The 21,456-nt window shown below is 39.8% G+C and overlaps 1 protein-coding gene across 23 annotated transcripts in view; it reads left to right on the top strand.

Moving 5' to 3' along the window:
- The window catches only part of LOC129771037 (inositol 1,4,5-trisphosphate receptor), a 117,375-nt gene that overhangs the window by 79,517 nt on the left and 16,402 nt on the right, over nucleotides 1-21,456 (top strand). For 18 of the 23 annotated variants that reach the window (XM_055774293.1, XM_055774299.1, XM_055774284.1 and 15 more), the window contains 6 exons: nucleotides 2,501-2,560; nucleotides 2,705-3,817; nucleotides 3,872-4,101; nucleotides 4,159-4,863; nucleotides 4,922-5,071; nucleotides 15,394-17,896. In XM_055774293.1, coding sequence (XP_055630268.1) covers nucleotides 2,501-2,560; nucleotides 2,705-3,817; nucleotides 3,872-4,101; nucleotides 4,159-4,863; nucleotides 4,922-5,071; nucleotides 15,394-17,896 — 4,761 coding nt within the window. The remainder of the gene's footprint in view (nucleotides 1-2,500; nucleotides 2,561-2,704; nucleotides 3,818-3,871; nucleotides 4,102-4,158; nucleotides 4,864-4,921; nucleotides 5,072-15,393; nucleotides 17,897-21,456) is intronic. The other 5 variants (XM_055774304.1, XM_055774307.1, XM_055774306.1 and 2 more) reach the window with 3 other exon arrangements.

Below are 21,456 nucleotides of genomic sequence, written 5' to 3' on the forward strand. Positions count from 1 at the left end.
TTTATTCCACATTCTTCGTGAGTGCGAAAAATATAACAACGAAGGTAGTTAAAAGAAACACAAAATTCGATTTAGAAAGAAAATAACAAAGGATTGAGGTTAGGTTTGATGCAGTGATCTATAACCAGAAACCGTGCCCCATGCACCTACATTAATCACATTGTCGAGCAATAAATACGAAATTTTTCAAGTTTCATTCAAATAAAACCGTATTTTCTAGAGGTTCTAGAAGAAAATATCCTCAAATATTGTTTTACAGCAATGTTCGAGTGGTGGAAAACGTTATTTTGATCTGCTCGAATGATTGATTCATGGTTTTTTCTTCGTTATTTTAAGAAGTACATAGAAATACTACACGAAGTTTCGAAGGATATTCTATTTTTCAAGCATTGGAATAGGTAAAAAAAATAGTTTTAGATAAATCAAAGCCGAATTTCTTAAAATAAGACGGTTTTACAGGATCCAGTTTTCCTCCAGTTTTATAAGAGCAATCTTTCAGTTTTTTGACAAATATTATTGACCTGTTTACTGGGGACTCGCAGAGCCATGGATCGGAACACACTATTTAACTTCTTTGAATCGCGGTGAATCTACAGAGCTGCTATTCCAACTAAGTCTCCATACCTTACTATCGACGGCGATAGACCGGCTATGTTTGCCAGAACCTATGATGTTGAATCTCCCAGAGGATTCCGACAAAAACAATGCATTTCTGCAGCTCCGTTCCCAACATAACCGTAAAAGCTTGAATCGCCACTTTCAAGGTTATGTTGGGGATACATTCGGGACTTGGCGTTTTTCTAGTTCTCAAATATGCACGCATTACTCTACTCTCTCGCCATGGCGTAGTTGACCACATAGCTGAGTGCTGTAATGTGGGACTACTACACACGATGAGTCACTAAATTTATCGACGATCTGAGTTGGTATAGCGGAGTTTTCTAGGTTTTCTACCTCGGAATAATCTTCATCGTATCATATAGCGATAAAAACACTCAATCATCTCAATGCGAGAAATATATTTCCATAAAGTGAATCCAAATTCTCACCCTCCTTAAAGAGTGGAACTATCAAAATTTGGTCGGAAATGCGTGCAGTTCGTTTTTTTTAATTTAAAAATAATCTTTTACAGTAGTTCAATCAATATTATACAATTTCATTTGAGCATCTTCTTGGCCAAATCCGACCAGTTCCGTCCATTTAACATACGCCATTGAGCTTCACAGCTTGACGATGGTCTGATATTTCTCTATGTGGCGGGGCTCTGTGGTTGTGATTTTTGGGCACCAACATCACATTATTCTCGGCATAGCACTCCATCGGGCAAATGCGAAATGAGAACGGGTGTGTCGTGTTCGTAGAGGAAATACAGCAAACATTTCTCAAGCCATTCCTTGACATATATTTTCTGATTGATAGTCCTGATGACGATGAAATTATAGCTTTTCTAGCCACAGGTGCAGATGACCTTCCAAGTCAGATATTTTTTGGGACTATTCACGGGTTTGAAGATGTTTGCCACCTTTCCCTTCCCGTCGCTGTACAAAATTCTTGTTCCGGAAGCTCATTGAAGTCCGATCTTGCGTATCTTTTGTCGTCATTAACGACGCGATCGAACTTCGAGTGCAATTCCGTATTTTATAGGAAAGACGTTTTTCTGTAGCATTGTGCCAGAATTCGGTAGAAAATGAAGAGGATTTGACCGGTTTTGCAGCACATCATGATATTCAATTTTGAAACAATGTATTTAAGGTTTAAAAAATCGAAAAAATGAATTTCGAAAATTTGTGGAGTTGGCCGGTCTTGCAACTAGACGACACAAGTATTCCAACGGTTAATGGTAACTGAAATTAGGAAGAATTCGTCGGAATCTGAATGTAAAGCCGTTTCCTTCAAAAGAACAACTATCCAAAACACAGAAGGTTATGAATCATAATTTTCGCACAAAGTTGCTTTTAACCGAATTTAATGTCCAACAAAGTTAAACAAAATTGAATGAAATTGATGGACATTGGTAGTTGATACACTAAGCTATCATTTGATGTCAAAACATTACCATATAATCATTTTTCAAAGCAATGAAAAAATATGAAACTTGCAGTTCAATTTTTCGAACACTTGGTACGGTATGGGTTAAGGATAGCGTCACGAACAAATTCTTTCACACCAAATGAATCTACATCATCTGCAACATTTTTCTGTTACTATGCATTAACGTGGGCTTTTCTTTTTGTCGTATCTTTCCCCATGCCTTTTACGGAGAACCCTTACAAAAAAAATTGAATCCTTCTGTGTGCCACTACTAATGTACCCGATCGATCCTTTTCCCTCGGATAAGATCATGTTAAAGTCCAGTAGAATCTATTGATGGAAACCGCATGGTACATTTTCGAATATGAAATGGAGATCCCGTTTATGTTTGATTTTTTAAAATCGTACAATGCAATTTTGTTCATTCATAAATTATCCTGTGATGAATCATTCAATTGCTACTCACTAGAGAGCCGCTTGATGATGCTTCGAGCGTTGATGAAGAAATTCTACCCATCTGCTGCCGAAGGTAAGATGCAATGATTGGGAGAATACTATTGATGAACGGTTTTTGGTTTTAAATTCATTCTATTTGCTAGAAATATCTACACACTTTCATGCACGTTTCAACCATGAATTATCGTCAACTAAAATTTACTCTCCATCCCAACAGCCGAAGGAGGCGTTTTGCGCCGGATTGGTGACATGGGCGCGGTCATGACTTCTCTCACCCTCGGCCCCATATCGACGGCCATCGTGTCACCCAACATCCAGCATCGTAAGTCCGTGTCACAATATTTGAAGGAATACCCGTTGGTAATGGACACAAAGCTCAAAATCATTGAAATCCTTCAGTTCATACTGGACGTTCGTTTGGACTATCGGATCAGTTGCCTGCTGTCAATCTTCAAACGCGAGTTCGACGAGAATGAACAAACTGCCAGCACTCAACAACAAACGCCGGTTCCCGTATCGAGCACAACTCCCGTCGCTTCAGTCCCCGCAGCGGTTCCACTCACACAGGAGGTCTCCCTGTCAGACTCTGGTGTAGACACGTCATCTCTTGCATCCACATCTACCGTGGAAACCACCCTTGAATCAATTAGCACCGATGAGTCAATATCAACCACGGTCGCTCCACCCGAACCCAAACCGGAGGTCAAAAGTGAGCCTAAAGCTGGGCCCGCAACCACCGAAAATATTAACCTGCGCCAGAAGAACATCGATCTGGAATCGATTGGTCATCAGGCGGAAGGAATTTTCGGATGCACTGAGGATACCTACAATCCGCTGGATCTCGATGGTCAGGGTGGACGAACGTTTTTGCGTGTCTTACTGCATCTGATAATGCATGAATATCCTGCCCTAGTATCAGGAGCTCTACACCTGCTGTTCCGACACTTCAGTCAACGACAGGAGGTACTGCATGCTTTCCGGCAGGTACAGTTGCTCGTGTCCGACAGTGACGTTGAATCGTATAAACAGATCAAATCCGATCTAGATGTGCTGAGGCAGAGCGTCGAGAAGTCGGAACTGTGGGTGTACAAATCGAAACAATCGGACGAGCTCCAGCAAACAGGCGAGGGCGGTGGTAACGGGGGAGACGGATCGAAAGCAGATAAAGACGACAATGCTTCATCTAGTGCCAAGCAGAAACCTGCACTCGTGAAACAGGAATCTCATCTTAACTTTGATCAGGGGCCGGAACTGAATCCGGAACAAGCGCAGGAGTATAAGAAGATACAGCAGATTTTAATCAGAATGAACAAACTTTGCATCACCACAGGTAATCGTAATCTTTGCCCTCAAAATTCTATTTAGATCATTCAATTTCCTCCAGGTGCGGGTGATGTGGTCAAGCCTAGGAAACACGAGCAGCGACTGCTGCGAAACGTTGGGGTTCATACTGTGGTGCTGGATTTGCTACAGGTTCCCTACGATGAGAAGGATGACTATCGGATGAATGAACTGATGCGTTTGGCGCATGAGTTTCTCCAAAATTTCTGCTTGGGGAACCAGCAGAATCAAATTCTGTTGCACAAGCAACTGGACCTATTCCTGAATCCGGGCGTAAGTTCAGTTTTAATATTGTTATTTTTGTTTCTAACGACACAAACCATTTTTCAGATACTGGAGGCAGAAACGGTGTGTGCTATTTTCAAGGATAATCTCAACTTGTGCAACGAAGTGAGCGACAAAGTCGTTCAGCATTTTGTTCATTGCATCGAAATTCATGGGCGGCATGTGGAGTATCTGAAGTTCCTCCAGACTATCATCAAGGCTGAGAATCAATTTATTCGCAAATGTCAGGATATGGTAATGCAGGAGCTGGTGAATGCTGGCGAAGATGTGTTGGTGTTCTATAATGACAAATCTTCCTTCAACTATTTTGTGGATCTGATGAAGAACTACAGTAGTGGCGATCTGGTTGATTCCAGCCCGTTGATGTATCACATTGAGTTGGTGAAACTTCTAGCGTGTTGTACGATGGGAAAGAATGTTTACACGGAGATCAAGTGCAACAGTTTGCTGGCTTTGGACGATATTGTTGCGATGATTTCACATCAAGATTGTATTCCGGAAGTGAAAGTGGCTTACGTTGATTTTCTGTGTCACTGCTACATAGACACCGAGGTGGAGGTGAAGGAAATCTATTCATCAAACCATATGTGGTGTTTGTTCGAAAAATCATTCCTCATCGACATCAACAACGTGGTGAAAGGGGGGAACTTCACCAACCGTCAGCTGGAAAATTATGTCTGTAATGAAATTATGAATATACTGACGACGTTTTTCAGCAGCCAGTTCTCGGATCAAAGTACGGCTTTGCAGGTGAGTCATTATTATTTGTATTAACAAAATCGTGCATTAACGGATGACAAATCCGAAGCCTTTGCTTATGGAACGTGCATCTTCCGTGGAAGATTTGATGATACAACGATTGGTGGCGGGGAAAATGTTCCAAATGAGGCGGATGCTCCGTCAAAACAGTTTCGACAATATTGCACTACCAGTGGTCAAGAGACTTTTCTTCACACAGGCAAGGGTTTAAATTGAGAATATGTTTAGTTGCTAGATACATTTACAAAGTCGATCGCTCGTTGAATATCATTTCCACTATTGTAAAAATTTATGGATAATTAATTCGTGATCAAAAGCTGCTTCACTGATTATCAATTTGGCGTTATGTGGAACATACGTGGCATAGTCTCTGATCCACTAGAAAACTTGAAACGATTCGAATAGGTCAATATGTCCACAGTTCGAAGGAAAGCTATTATCGTTCATAAAGTTTCATAAATCGACTTTACCTTTTGACGTTTAGACAGAAAGGCCTGGTTCGTTGTACAAAGGATTTCTGTGATATCAGCAAAATATCATCCCAGAAGGCTGTTTCTAATTTAATAGTGCTAAATGACCTGTGACATAGCCATGTAGGCGGAGTTCGTATCTATGATCAGACAACCGTATGCGTGCTAATGTTTGCAATGTCAAAACTGAAAAAAAATCTCAAAAAATTCAGTTTCGATTTTTTATATATTCACTAGCTGACCCGGCAAACTTCGTTCCGCCCAAAATTTATTTTTCGTTATCACTTCCACGTCTTCTTACTAAGCGCACGTTCATAGGTCCAATCGAAGAACTGTTCATTGATTGATCTTCTAATCTACCCTTTAAAATATCAGTACTTCTACCAAAACTCAACATTATAATATCAGATTATTTTCAGACACAATTCTCGTGCAAGATTTTTCATCCACTTGCAAATAACATGTTTCTCCGTTACATGGAATAAATGTTTGATACAAAAAATATGATAGAATGAAGACAGCCCTAAACCGGACAATTCTTTTTTCGAGTTTTGCTCTTATTAACACATTCGGCGATCCATTTTTATTTATTTAGATAGAAGACGCACTCCTATGCGTTCAATCACATTAAATCCATTTTCACTTTCGAACGAAGAACAATTTCGTTACCGCAAACATCAAATGGAATAACAACGCTTGTCAATATGTAGTTGTAGAACACATGAGAATTGCATTTTTCGAATTTTCCCATTTTCCTTCAGAGTTTTGCGAAAAAATTCAATTGTCATGTTTAGTTGAAATATGTGCATTATTTTCATGGGATCCCATCTTCTTTCCAAATGTGGTTCCGTTTGCTTGAATAGTTTTTGAATTATGCGGAAATGTTTCATTCGTGTGGCAGCACCCCCACAACTCCCTCCACCCCTTAGAGAGGGAAGTGGAGTATCTAACCACCATAAAAACATTTGTTGCATCCTAAAACTTCCACATGCCAAATTTTATTTCGTTTGCTTGATTAATTCTCGCCTTCTGGAACGAACACTGGGATCATTTTCTGTCATCGGAAACCACCAATCCAAACATCATAACGCTAACAGAATGCTTGTTCAGATACGGATTTTTATGCTCGTTGGCCACGTCTTTTACTGGGAGACAATTAATATAGCGATCGGTTCTGGAACTTGATTCGGAATCGACGGTAAACATAATCTTGTCGGTGAACAGGATTTCCGGATTTTTTTTTACTTGAGGAAGTTCAAGATAGGACGCGATGACAATTTCCGAGGGCATTTTCACTAGAGCCTAGGGTATTAATCAGTGAATACCATGCTTGTAAGTCATGCAGGATTGTTGTCGACATCGTACACTCATTCATTCATTCATTCACAGTTCTTTCTCTTCATTGCACAATGGAGACCATGAAAAAACGGTTTTTTTTGCTTCAACTTTTATATTTCAAATTTTACATCAAAACTGTCTTCGTACGACTTTTAAAGCTTATCAATACCAACATTCTGAGCCGCAAGCAACTTGTTGACATGTGCTCACTCCTTCCTGAGCCACGATTGATCTTGGGAGACTTCAACTCTCACGGAACTGCCTGGGGGGAACAGTACGACGACAATCGTTCATCGTTGATATATGACCTTTGTAACAGCTTCAATATGACCGTTTTGAATACTGGGGAAACAACACGTGTACCTAAACCTCCTGCTAACCCAAGTGCTCTTGACCTCTCGCTTTGCTCGATCTCACTATCGTTAGATTGAAAGTGGAATGTAATCCAGGACCCCAACGGTAGTGACCACTTGCCAATCAAAATTTCCGTCACCATTGGGTCGAATTCTTCTGAATCTATAAACATGGCATATGACCTCACAAGACACATTGACTGGAAAAAATATGCGGACGCAATTGCTCTAGCCATCAATTCCAGAGATGGTTTGCCTCCATTGGAGGAGTATAACTTCGTCAAAGGCCTCCCAATCCATGGTGGGATAGCCAATGTTCCAAGCTTTATCAGGATAAATCGAACGCATTTAAAGCTTTTCGGAAACGTGGAACCATTGAGAATTTTCAAACGTATTTGGACCTTGAAAATCAATTTAAAAACTTGATCAAAGGGAAAAAACGTGCTTATTGGCGAAATTTCGTGGGAGGTTTGTCACGAGAAACGTCAATGAAAAAATTATGGAAAGTGGCTCGAAACATGTGAAATCGCTCTTCATCGAATGAAAGCGAAGAATATTCACATCGATGGATTTTTAATTTTGCACGGAAGGTTTGTCCCGATTTCGCTCCTGTGCAAAAAATTGTTCGAGATATACCACAAGATAGGTGCGATCTTGATTCCGAGTTTTCGATGGTAGAATTCTCTCTTGCTCTGCTTTCATGTAACAATTCGGCTCCAGGAACGGATAGAATTAAGTTCAACTTGTTAAAAACCTCCCTGATGTGGCGAAACATCGCTTGTTGAATTTATTCAATCGGTTTCTGGAGCATAATATTGTTCCAGATGATTGGAGACAAGTGTGAATTATAGCTATTCAAAAACCCGGAAAAAACCCCGCGTCCGACTTCAATTCGTACCGCCCAATAGCAATGCTGTCTTGTATACGGAAATTGTTGGAGAAAATGATCTTGTTTCGCCTTGATCGTTGGGTTGAAACGAATGGCTTACTCTCAGATACACAATATGGGTTCCGCAGGGGCAAGGGGACGAATGATTGTCTTGCGTTGCTTTCTTCAGAAATTCAAATGGCTTACGCCGAAAAAAAACAAATGGCTTCAGTATTCTTGGACATAAAGGGGGCCTTTGATTCTGTTTCAATAGAGGTTTTGTCAGACAAATTACACTCTCGGGGTCTGCCGCCTCTGTTGAATAATATGTTATATAACTTGCTTTGTGAGAAACAGTTGAATTTTTCTCACGAGGATTCGATAGTAAATCGGGTCCCCTACATGGGCCTCCCCCAGGGCTCATGTTTAAGCCCCCTTTTGTACAACTCCTATGTAAGCGACATCGACAATTGTCTTACACAAAATTGCAGCCTAAGACAACTTGCAGATGATGGAGTGGTGTCTGTCGTAGGATCAAACGAATCCGACCTGCAAGGACCCTTACAAGATACTTTGAACAATTTTTCAACCTGGGCCATTGGGCTAGGGATCGAATTCTCCACGGAGATAACAGAGATGGTGTTTTTTTCTAGGAAGCATAGACCAGCAAAACCAAAGCTTCAACTTTTGGGTAAACCGATCACTCATGCTATGTCATTCAAGTATCTTAGGGTATGGTTCGACTCCAAATGTACTTGGGGGCCCATATTAGGTATCTGAGTTAAAAATGCCAACAAAGAATAAACTTTCTCCGTACAATTACCGGCACCTGGTGGGGAGCCCATCCCGAAGATCTTATAATGTTGTATCCAACAACTATTCTCTCAGTGATGGAGTATGGCAGTTTCTGTTTTCAATCAGCTGCCAAAACACATCTCATTAAACTCGAGCGAATTCAGTATCTTTGTCTCCGTATTGCGTTGGGATGTATGCCCTCAACGCATACCATGAGTCTCGAGGTTTTGGCAGGCGTAATCCCACTAAAAGATCGCTTCAATTTATTATCTCTTCGCTTCCTCGTCCGGTGTAAGGTTATGAACTCATTGGTGATCGGAAATTTTGAGCAGCTTATCGAGCTAAATTTTCATTCAGGATTCATGAGCTCATATCATGAATTCATCTCCATGCAGGTTGATCCTTCTTCGTATACTCCCAACCGTGTTTGTTTTCCTGACTACATCAATTCCTCTGTACATTTTGATCTGTTCATGAAGGAGAAAATCCATGGAATTCCAGATTATCATCGATCGGGGATCGTTCCTACGATCATCAATGCAAAGTATGGGCGTGTCAATTGTGATAATATGTACTTTACTGATGGGTCCTCTATGAATGAGTCCACAGGATTTGGAGTGTTCAACGAAATTTTTAGCACCTCTCACAGTCTTCAGAATCCTTGCTCTGTGTATATTGCTGAATTGACAGCAATACATTGGGCGCTGGACAGCGTCGCCTCACGACCTGTTGAACACTATTACATTATAACGGATAGTCTTAGCTCTGTCGAAGCTATCCGTTTAGTGAGGCCGGAAAAGCACTCGCCGTACTTCCTTGAGAGAATACGAGAAATTTTGAGTGCTTTAACCAGACGCTGTTATGTCATTACCTTTGTCTGGGTCCATTCACATTGCTCAATTCCGGGTAATGAGAAGGCTGACTCATTGGCAAAGGTAGGTGCAATTGAAGGCGATATTTATCAGCGTCAAATCGCTTTCAATGAATTTTATTCTTTAGTCCGTAAAAATACCATCGCTAACTGGCAACGTAAGTGGAACGAAGATGAATTGGGTCGGTGGCTTCACTCGATTATCCCTAAGGTTAGCCTCAAACCATGGTTCAAAAGTCGGGACTTTATTCGCATCTTCTCTCGACTCATGTCCAATCACTGTTCGTTAGACGCGCTACTCTTTCGTTTTAATCTTGCCGATGGCAATATCTGTGCTTGTGGCCAAGGTTACCATGACATTGAACACGTTGTTTGGTCGTGCGAGGTGTATCTTGTTGCCAGATCGAATTTAGAAAACTCTCTTCGGGCTAGAGGAAGGCAGCCCAATGTGCCGATGAGAGATGCGTTAGCTCGGTTAGACCTTGATTACATGTCCCAAATATATGTCTTCTTAAAAGCTATCGATCTTCGTGTGTGATTGTTCTTATATCCTTATATTCTTCTTTTCCTTTTCCTTCGCGAGAAATCAAATCCCTTCTTACTAACAATAGAATAAGGTGAAATGTAAATACATATTAGATATAAGATAGGCTTAAGAATTGAGTATGATGAATGTGAGTGCGAATGTGAGTGTGAACATTGTCAACATATCCTTATATCCCATCCTTTTCCTGAAACAAAATGTCACCCTTCTAAACTCGAGCAAACCGCGAGTAATCGGTTCTCTACTTCATTTACATTAGAATTAATAAAAAATGTTTATATATACTTGTAACTATACAGATATGAGTTGGGCTCCTTTAAACTTATGTAACTGAGCCTGTAAAAATAAACGATTTAATAAAAAAAAATACCAACATTCTGAGATGCAGTACTTGTCAATATATTAATCCTACTTAAAGTTATTGATGTTTTTTTTACCCAAAAACTCATGATTTCATTTTTAGTTTACTCAAACACAAAAAATAACATAGTTTTGAAACTCACGCATTATATAGAGTGAATTTTTTTCTTTCTAACTCCGTCAACAAACATTTTTTATGTTTGCCCCAGAAAGAATGATAAACAAATGAAAAGAGCGTGTTTTTTTGGGAAAAAATATTAATAACATTGAGCGGAGTTGAGGTATTGACAAGTTCTGCATCGCAAAATGTTTGTATTAGTAAGTTCTAAAAGTCTTCTGAAGACAGTTTGTATGTAGAATTTGACATATAAAAGTAAGAGCAAAAAAACAGTTTTTTTTCATGGTGACCCTAACGTAACTTAGAAAAAAGGCGCTATATCGGTTATTTCAAGAGATAGAAAAAAAAACTTTGTTCGACAAAGATGTCTCAAATAACTAGGACTACAACATTGTCGAACTATATTTACCTCTATCTATAAAGATAAGAAAGTTAGATTTTTTTATTTCATCGACGATTTTGGTCACCCTATTTTTGATAACATAAAAATGAGCGCTCTATTGTATGTAACAACTTTGTCGAAGACAGTTTTTGTCTAGAGAATAACTGTCGAGCTCTAAATGCTAATTTCCACCTAAATACATCTCCTGGACCATTGTGCGTTGGTGGTAGAGGTTCCACCGCTGCGATCAAAGCTTCCAAATTGACATTCAAACCAGGCTCAATAAAATCATCACATCTTGCTTCACATTCTGGAAACTGGTGTATGAGTTTCATCCAGGAGCTCTCAATCGTTCTCTGACTGATTTCATTCCACGCGAAGAACAACCAGTCAATGCTCTGCAATACCGATATCTTTTTGATGGGGTTCATTAGTAGAAACACGGATCACCATTTTTCCTAGAGCTCCCCACCTTGATTAATCCGTCATCCGAAGTCAAATCATCTTTTCTTGTTTATTGAGCCGTACAATTATCCAGTACCAGAAACTCTTTTCGTGCCAAGAAACACTCACTAGAAAATTTCTTCACTGCTGGAACAAACTCAGTATTAAACCACTCCCGAAACAAATCTCTTATCATCCAAACTTTTTCCGAGTTGTAATATGAAACTGGAAGCATCTTTTTGGCTTTTTGTTGTTCCAATAAACATAAAGCGAAGTTTGTTAGAAGCAGGTTTAGGTTATGACCGCACACATTCTTTTCATTGAAGAATGAAAGGCTTCGTGAGGCTGTTAGTTTGATGAAAATGACCAATTAAACAGCATTGTACTCCTGGGACCCCTGGGATATTTGTGTTCTAAAAATCTATGTTCAGAATAAAAAGCACATTCAGAAGATGATTTTGAATCCGGACATCGGATCAAAAGGAACGTTGAAATTTCTTATTGAAGGAGTTGCATAAGAGTGTCCAGAATACAAATCTTGATTAACACATTGCGGACCGCTCACGAGATTTCTCGTGTTTCGCGTTCCGTCTGTCACGGATGAATCATGAAATAACTCGTGTTTTCTACGCTTGAAGGTTAAATCCTTGGTTTATCAAAAATCTAACACGGCCTACCGATGGTTTGCCTTCCTCTCATCCACATCGAAGGAAACGATCTCATTTGTGGAATCCGAACAAATGGAGCGTTCAAGTTTGTCCCAAAACGTGCGGTCCTTAATGTGTTAAAAAGAGTCTGGATTTAAAATCACGGCACAATGAAGAAATTTACAAATTTTCAACAAATAAAACATGATTCCGTGGAATTCTGTGATTAATAACTTAGGGTATTTGCTCGGTGTTAAGTCAGACCGGACCATGCGACATTTTTATGATTTCGAGAGAAAACGAGTTTGAAGTTTGTTGCTATGAGAGGTTTTCATTGAGCGTTCAAAACAATTTCGATAAGTTATTCCTGCTGTACGCGTGATTTTCCAAATCTCATAAATGTGGAATGTAGCTTACGAAGTGTTTAATCTCATGCAATCAATAACTCGAAATTTTAAATTTTGGGACTTGGTCCGCTCTGACTTAACACCGACCGTTTGATGTTGGTTTGTCCAGTCGAAAATATGATCTTGGTTTGTCCACTTTGCACACCATTTGTATCAGATTTATATAACTAAATCATGTAATTAATGCATCTCGATGACCCCAATTCTGTTCATGGTTTGTCCGATGCACTTATGTTGGTTTGTCCACATGTTTACTATGACAGCCGCTTGGCGCGCTGCAGTTTGTTTATGGTGTCCTTCACCCGTAGCAGAAATAAAGTTTCTCTGTGTTGACTGCTGTTCACCTTTAAAATGTCCAAGAAAAGGCAATGCTCTGAAGAATTATGAATGGATCAATATGATGACTTAAATTCAGAACAATGATAAATCCAACGTTTATTTGAGAATTCGAATATCTTTGGTCGAAAATGGTGATTCCTAAAACACCATTAAAAAAAATTTCGGACAGAAAATTATGATCATGGTTTGTTCACCCATGATCAGAAGTCATGGCTACCGGAACTGTAAAAAGACCATGATCAGAGGAGAACAAACCATGATCATAATTTCTCTTTGAAGATGTTTTGATGTTGGAATATAATCTATTAGTAAACTTTTGGTATATTTATTTCATTCAACTTCAATACCATAACCATATGCTCGCACCTTATGCTTAACTCCACTCATAAGGTTCTGTACAACATCTAGCTGCAGCTTCATCTGTAAGGAAACAGAGAAAGCAGACGCTTCTGTAAACACTCCTTGAGCTAGATCTACCCTTTTACAGTCCCGGTGGTTACGAATGGCGCACTCCGTTTGCCACATGAGCAGATCGCTTGCCCAATCACAACCAATTTCTTGACAAACTTTGAATGTTTCTGCTTCGTTACTTCCTCCGGAACATCAATCTTGTGCTGGTGGTGAAAAACAGTAGAAGCTGCCCGAAGTCCACCTTGATGCGAGTCCCATCATCCATGAAGATACAATGGGGCTTCGTCAGTATCTGGGTGTACAGTATTTATAATGGGAGAAAGGATATCGAGGACAAGGAGGCGATACAACCTTCACTTAAGCGCCAGGCAAGTTAATTCACTTGCCGTGAAGGAGCGAGATTTGTCTCTCCAGTTTCCCGTGCCCGACAGTGAGACTTCAGGGCGAGTTCCTACCTACGATCTTCAACCCACACTTGAATCGTCTTGGCGCTCACCAAGGAATAGAATTTAAAAAAAAATTGTATTCAACAACATCCAGGATGGAAAGGTTTCCTTTGAAGGTTTGCCTTCCCAGAGCCTATGCACCTCGAACCCGGAAACCAAACAATTGAAGGGCCTCAGCACAGCCGAAATTCAATCAACATTAATTATAACGTGAAATATAGTATATATACAATTGTTTTCTATTAAATTCAAATTATCCCTAATCACAAATATGCCTTAACTCTAGTACTTGAAAGTTTTTTTTCTGTGGCTCCCTCGGTGGTCGAGAACAAGTGCACTTGATGCTACGCTGAGTGGTATCTTCGCTAGGTGGTAACGCACGTAATGGTGTATGCGCTTTCTCCGGATTGTTGTGTGACTTTTTCCGGGCTTATCGTGTGCAACACACAGGGCCTTTCCGAATGCCAAGGGTCGAACCGGTCAAAGTATAGGGATTTCAACACTCCCAGATTTGCACCTTCGCTTGAAGGAATTTTATCTTCAAGCGAAAACTCAATTAGGTCTAATTGTAAATTTATACTTCTCGTATAGTTACCTAAATTGATACACCACTCAAATACGAAACTTTCTCTATAAATTTCTCGACCTTCACTGTATTTCCTTTAATTCATCTAGATCTATATTTAAATTCAAATTTCTATAATTATTTCCTTTAGACTTGCAAATTTTCTATCACCTTATAACCACTTCCTTTTATATGTACAGCTATTGTTTCTCTCACTAAATTTCCTAGATCCGTTCTGCATGCCGGTCGAACTGGAAGAAAAATTCGTCGAAACACGCTCCCATGAAGTGAATTGGATTATGTAGGCAAAACGGAGCTCAAGATGAAAAAAAAAACTTCTTGAGTGGAGCACGAAGATGTTCAGCTCCGCAAGAATACCAGGACAGTCTTATTCACCAACAACACAAACGATGACTTTCATTTCGTCTATATTCAAGGGGTTTCAAGACGAAGTGACTGATAGCAAGTCTCGTAGGGTGACTGGATCGTTCCATGGAAGATAACGAAGAGCATAATGGACGAATCTCTTTTGAATGGGTGCAATCCTCGCAATTCACTATGTGCGGTATGAGCACTAAGCCACCGAATAAAAGTGCTTTCAAGCATACAGGATATTGAAACGGATACTGAAACTCATCTGAGAATTTGAAAAGACATTCGGGTTCCTAATTAGCCTTAGTTATCATGTCCGAGTAATGTGGCTTAATTTTACCCATACATAGCAGCAGTTGTTAATCGATCATATAGGTGAACGTAACTGATTCAAGTTCCCAATGAAATCTGATAACATTGTACATAAAAACTCTTGAAAAGGGTTTATCGGGTTGCAAGCAATCAGTGAAGTTTCGAGCTATCATATAGATCTTTGCATCATCCGCGTTGAACGATCGACAACCAATCGGGGAGATCAATCCAATCGCGTTCACTTGCTCTTCTTGAACTGTTTGTAAAAGTTTTCAACTGATCAGGTCTAATTCACAATGTTTTCGATTGATAAAATATGAATAAGTCTTGTAGAAACTCCTGAAATCGTATCAACGCTGCTCGAGTGCAAAGCTTTATCTTCCTTAGAGCTAGCTAAGTTAATCCCTGATAAACTTCCAACACAAACTCAACTACATACATAAAACCTTCCACTAAATCATTATTTTCTCATCCCACAGAAACGCCAGCTAATCTTCGTGAAGATTCTGCAATCCTCCTTCAAGCTGACCCAGTGCAAATGGCTCACACCATCGCAGCGCTTCAACGTAGAAAACTGCATTCGAACGCTGTCGGAGAAGGCTAAACCCCGAGGAATAGCGATCCCAATCGATCTCGAGAATCAAGTGATGAAAATGTTCAACAAAACCGCGCTGCTGTCACGCCAAACCAGCAAATGGCTGCTCGTCACGAAGCAAACCAAAATGGAGCGCTCACAGTCGCAGATAATGCGAATGGACAGAAGCATCATCGAGGGCCTGCAGGATATCGTGTCACTGCTAGAGGATAAGCTGAAACCATTGGTGGAGGCGGAGCAGTCGTTGTTGGTTGATATTTTGTACCGATCCGAGCTGCTGTTTCCCCTCAACACAGAGTCACGAAAGAAGTGCGAGACTGGTGATTTTATCCGTCACTTGATCAAACACACGGAAAAGTTGTTGGAGGAGAAAGAGGAGAAACTGTGTGTGAAAATTTTAAAAACTTTGAAGGAAATGATGACCATCGATTGCGATTATGGTGATAAGGGTGACCATCTGAGGAACATTCTTCTGAAGCGGTACTTTGGTGCCGAGTTCATGCTACCTGCACCACTACAAGCAATTGGAGATCCCCAAAAAGGGGCTGCCCTACACGTTCCGCAGCAGGCGCCAGTCTCGCTGGCAACGATATCGCATGGTCCAGGGGCGAAATACCTTCAGCGAGCGGGTCGAACACTGCACGAGGTTCAGAATGATTTGGATAAGGAAGGGGCGAGCGATTTGGTGATAGAATTGGTAATCAAATCGATCAATTCCCCTTCGATATTTGTGGAAGCCATCGAGCTGGGAATAGCTTTGCTCGAGGGTGGAAATCCGATCATTCAAAAGGGGATGTACAACAAGTTTCTGAGCAATGACTTGAGTCAATCGTTCTTTAAAGTGTTCTTTGATAAGATGAAGGATTCCCAGCAGGAGATCAAATCTACGGTGACGGTGAACACATCGGATATGGCAGCCAGCAAAGCTAATGAAAGCAAAGCGGATGGTAAGGATTTCGACAAAATTCAGAGGAAAAACGTCAACAAAGTCAATGGGATAGTCATAACGGAAGAGTTCAAGGAAGAGCTTCAAAATGCTGCTTTGCTGACGCAACAATCTTATATAAATGCGAAAAATCTGGCAGCTGCATCGGATGGTACGAACTCGGAAAATGGCGACGATAACGCGCTGATGAGTATTGGGTCTTCCGCACTGGAAGATATTTTGGCGGAAAAATTGGAAAAACATAAAGATAAAGATGAGAACAACAAGCTATCGAACAAAGTTCTTGTGATGCAACCCATCCTGCGTTTCCTGCAGCTGCTGTGTGAAAATCACAACCCGGAATTACAGAACCTTTTGAGGAACCAAAACAACAAAACTAATTATAATCTTGTGTCCGAAACGTTAATGTTCCTAGATTGCATTTGTGGCTCGACTACAGGTGGCCTTGGACTGCTGGGTCTCTATATTAACGAGAACAACGTGTCGTTGATCAATCAAACGTTGGAAACACTAACCGAATACTGCCAAGGTCCATGCCATGACAACCAAAATTGCATCGCAACACATGAATCCAACGGATTGGACATCATCACTGCACTTATCCTGAACGATATTAATCCGTTGGGTAAAAATCGAATGGATCTTGTTTTGGAGTTGAAAAATAACGCCTCCAAGTTGCTTCTCGCTATAATGGAGTCCCGAGGGGATAGCGAGAATGCGGAGCGCATTCTAGCGAATATGAATCCAAAACAACTGATAGATGTTGCATGTCGAGCTTACCATCAAGATGAGAATATTTTGCTTCTGCTGAATCAAAGTGATGGAAACGGGGATGACAACTACAGCATAAAACATGACCTAGGTGATGATCAGAACGATGATGATGATGTTGGGGTATCACCGAAAGAAGTCGGACACAATATTTACATTTTATGTCATCAACTAGCGCAGCACAATAAGGAGCTTGCCGGTTTGCTAAAGATTGACACCTTTAGCGCTTCTACTGGTAGTAATAACAACAACGGGGTGTCCATAACTCCTTCGATACCCCCAAGCCTAAGTAAATCCACTACGAAGACAAATCAGGCACTACTTTTTTACCAAACGCATACAGCACAAATCGAAATCGTACGCCATGATCGAACGCTTGAGCAAATTGTGTTTCCCATTCCGGAGATCTGCGAGTACCTCACCAAGGACACTAAGGTACGAGTGCTGAACACAGCGGAGCGTGATGACCAGGGCAGTAAGGTAGCTGATTTCTTCGATCGTCATGAGGCAATGTTTAACGAGATGAAGTGGCAGAAGAAGCTGCGCGGACAGCCGGCCCTGTTCTGGGTCAGTAGTTACATGTCCCTCTGGAGTAACATCCTGTTCAATCTCGCCGTGCTGATTAACCTGATTGTGGCGTTTTTCTATCCCTTCGAGAATGGAGTGCCAGGTAAGACTAAAAACTTCTGACGAATTTCATGCCTACTCGACCGGTCATTAGCAGCACCATCTCAGATTGCAGTGAAACTTTGTGGGCGTAAAGATATTGGTCATACTCGAAACTGAAGTCGTTTTTTGTTGTTGGTGTTACTGATAATCGATCGCTTGTCGGCGAAATAGCTCTTCAGGTACCGCTCCACCAAGTGTCGTCGAATTGTGCGATTGGAAAAGCCCAGCACCAACCTTTCTTTAGTCGCCCGAATGGTCGATCGAGGGGTTTTCTTTACTTCCCGGATGATTAGCGTGTCTGTTCTTGCATCAGTCTCACGTTTCGGTTCTCGTCCCGGTCGATCGGCCACGCTGCCGAGCATCTGATGCTTCCGAATGACCAGCTGAACCGCAACACGACTTACCAAATACTCTCCAGCAATGTTTCGTTGAGACTCCTTACGCTGGAAGTCACGCACAATCAAATTTCGGACCTGTGTTGAGATTTGCTTTTCACCCATTATCCAGAAGCTTCCTCCGCGTCAAAAACATGTAGACTAAACAGTTTTTGACGTAGAACTACGTCTTTCAGGAAGGGTGCAAAATCAGAAAACAGGTCACGTTTTTGTGAAATAAAGTTAACGTTAACAACTATTTTCACAGCGAACAAATTCTGATACTTTGTACACCAATGGAATCGGAAATTCTCTAAGATTCATTTGATATACTAAACAGTTAAAAATTAATGAAAACTGGAACAGTTAAAAATTAATGAAAACTGGAAGCATTCTCATTTTCCCATACATTTGTTCTGCCGATTTGTGTGCTTTCCTGAACAGAGCTGTCAATAACGAACAACTGATACATTCGTTTCTGTCCGTTTTCAACATATTTCGTTTAAATAAGCCAACCGCGATTTGAAGCCACACCACTTCTCGTTTGGTGGTCATCGAAGCAACATGGTTGCCGCAGAGCATCGAGCGGAAGAGGATTGTTTTCTTGTCGTGTGAAGGAGGCGTATGGAATAGAGTTTCTTTCCACAAGGACCCTTCTCAGGGCTAGAGGCGTAAACCAAAAATAGAATAGAATGAAAACACAGATGCGAGTGAGCTAGCATAACACAACGAGCGGTTATAATTCATGCCTAATGCTGAATTCTATGTGTGTGCTCGCATCTCGATACAAGGACAGGAAGCCCTTTGTATCGAGGTGTGCTACGACAAAGAAGAGTGTTAGTGCGGATATGGAAGAGTATCCAGAATTTTGGAATATAGATAAACACAGCATTTATTTAGATAAACGTATATTCCATGAAAGCATGCTTCCAGGTTCCAGCAGGGTAACCTTACTGTTGCATGTTGTGGGGTTCGATCACATGTCAAGCGGAATATAGGATATAGTTTTTGATTGATATCTGATTGGGAAGGAAAAGTCTAATGCGAGTTGATTCAAATAAACGAGAAGAACGTATAGTCTTCGACTCTACTCGACTCGTTAGAGTCTACAGAAGAAATAAAAAATTAAATAGCTAAAAAGATATTACAAAAATTTCGATTCATTCTAAAATAATATCCGAAGTGATAAACAAGTGGATTGAATAATATAGTTTCGCAGTTCTACGTCGAAAACTGCGGTCGTGTCCTAGATACAACCCATTATAATTTTTATTAATTATTATTTTAATGTTAGATGTAAACAACCAGCCAGAGATGCCAACCTTCCCAATTTTTCAGGAGATCCCAGACACGTTTTTGCACGTTCCCTGATATCCTGACAAACACTCAATTTTGCCAGATTTTTCAAAAAAGAGCCTGATTTTCTCTGATTTTTATACTTTTTGAATGAAAATTATCCGCAAAAATTGTACTGGGACTGTTATACTGTTTTCTAGGTTGAGATAATGCTTATATTAAATTAAATTCTCTGATATTTTTTAATCAATATGTATGATCGTTACAAATCAATCGAATAAGTTATTCCCGAATAACTTAATAAGTGAAAATCCCGAATTATTTTCACTACGCACGAATATTTCGAGGCTTTTCAAAGCAGTGCTAAATAATTTTATGAAATCAGAATAACCGACGAATTTAAGAGATAACAACATTACCTTGTATGGTGTGTATGTAAGAGTAGCCGCAATGTTACTGATGAAGGAGTACGTTTCAGACTGTAATGTCATTCAAGAGAAACTTTTTGAATTTTGAATAACATTTGCTCGTCAGATTTAAAGTAGACTCAACGTGAGTGGAGAACCCGGTCTGGAAAACCGAAAAAAAATAATTTTTGTTTTTTGCATTTTTTATGCTCTCAGAAATGCTGCCCTAATAGGATTTTTCGATATTTGATTTCGTTGGAAAGTTAAAGCCAAAAGTATGAAGTCATTTCAAGGGATATATTATTGCTGTGCGAATTTTAAAACGTGTTTTTCTACAAACCATGTTATTTCAACTGGTGGTATCGATTTCTCAGGATCTACACGACCGATTTGGCTGAATTTTTTATCAGCATGTAAAAATGAATTATCTAAAGTGTTACATAGCCGTTTTTTGATATCTCATTTCTTCCATTTTATAAAAACTCTATTTAGAGATTTTTCATGAAAAATATCTAAAATATCATATAAAAAAATCCACGAACATTCCTTATTTTCCGACCTTCCAGACAGGGATCCCACTTAATGCAGAACTATAGAAAATATTTCTATAATCGAACCAAACATCAAAAATAAAAAAAAAGATCAACAAATCATCCACTGTTGATATACTTTCCTCATTTGGTGAGTAAAAATTCATTCCAGAATATGGATAATGATTTCAAAGAAATTCTGAATATTGATCTCAATTTGCTGTAGGTATGTTGTAGGTTTTTGGGGAAAAATATAAACAATCAAAAGATGCCTGCGAAATTCACATCAACATCAACTCTATGGCTCTATTCGAGAAAACAAACATGTTCTGGGAGGACATAATTTTTAAGCTGCGTGAAAGATAGCGGAAGATTTTAGAACAAAATAATAAATTGTAGAATGTATAATAACATTGCATATAGGTAAGTCTGTCTATAAAAATGATGCTTTTGTTTTCCCAAAAATCGACACGAACTTTCCGAAAAACCAAATAAATTTTTATTTTCATACTTCCTGATTTTTGAAAATTATAGTTGACAACCCTGTAATTAGCTGTCAAAACCGAGGGTGCATCGTTGAAGAAAACACGGTAAAACATTTTTTTTATGTCATACCCTAAAAGTATCCATTCAGAAACAAAAGTCATTGTTTAGTTTTCTAAGAAATAAATCTACGATACTGAAATGGCAAAACGGTCTACTGATTACCTACTTTCACGTAGTATTCACTTGAATACCGAAAAGTTTAAAAAAACTTTTAATATTGGAATTTTGATTTAAAATGGGAGTGCATTTTTGAGCCATTCAGTATATTACAACCTACAACCATCCTCCTTAGAGGCTTTGAACCCTCTGCTCTGGCTCTCAATAGTTTTAGGTCCTTTTTCGGCATGCTACTATAGAGATCCGTCATTCGCAGGTGGAGTTGGATTTTCACTATAATAATTTTATTTT

The sequence above is a fragment of the Toxorhynchites rutilus genome, chromosome 2 (genome assembly GCF_029784135.1).
Source record: "Toxorhynchites rutilus septentrionalis strain SRP chromosome 2, ASM2978413v1, whole genome shotgun sequence".
NCBI classification, from domain to species: Eukaryota; Metazoa; Arthropoda; class Insecta; order Diptera; family Culicidae; genus Toxorhynchites; species Toxorhynchites rutilus.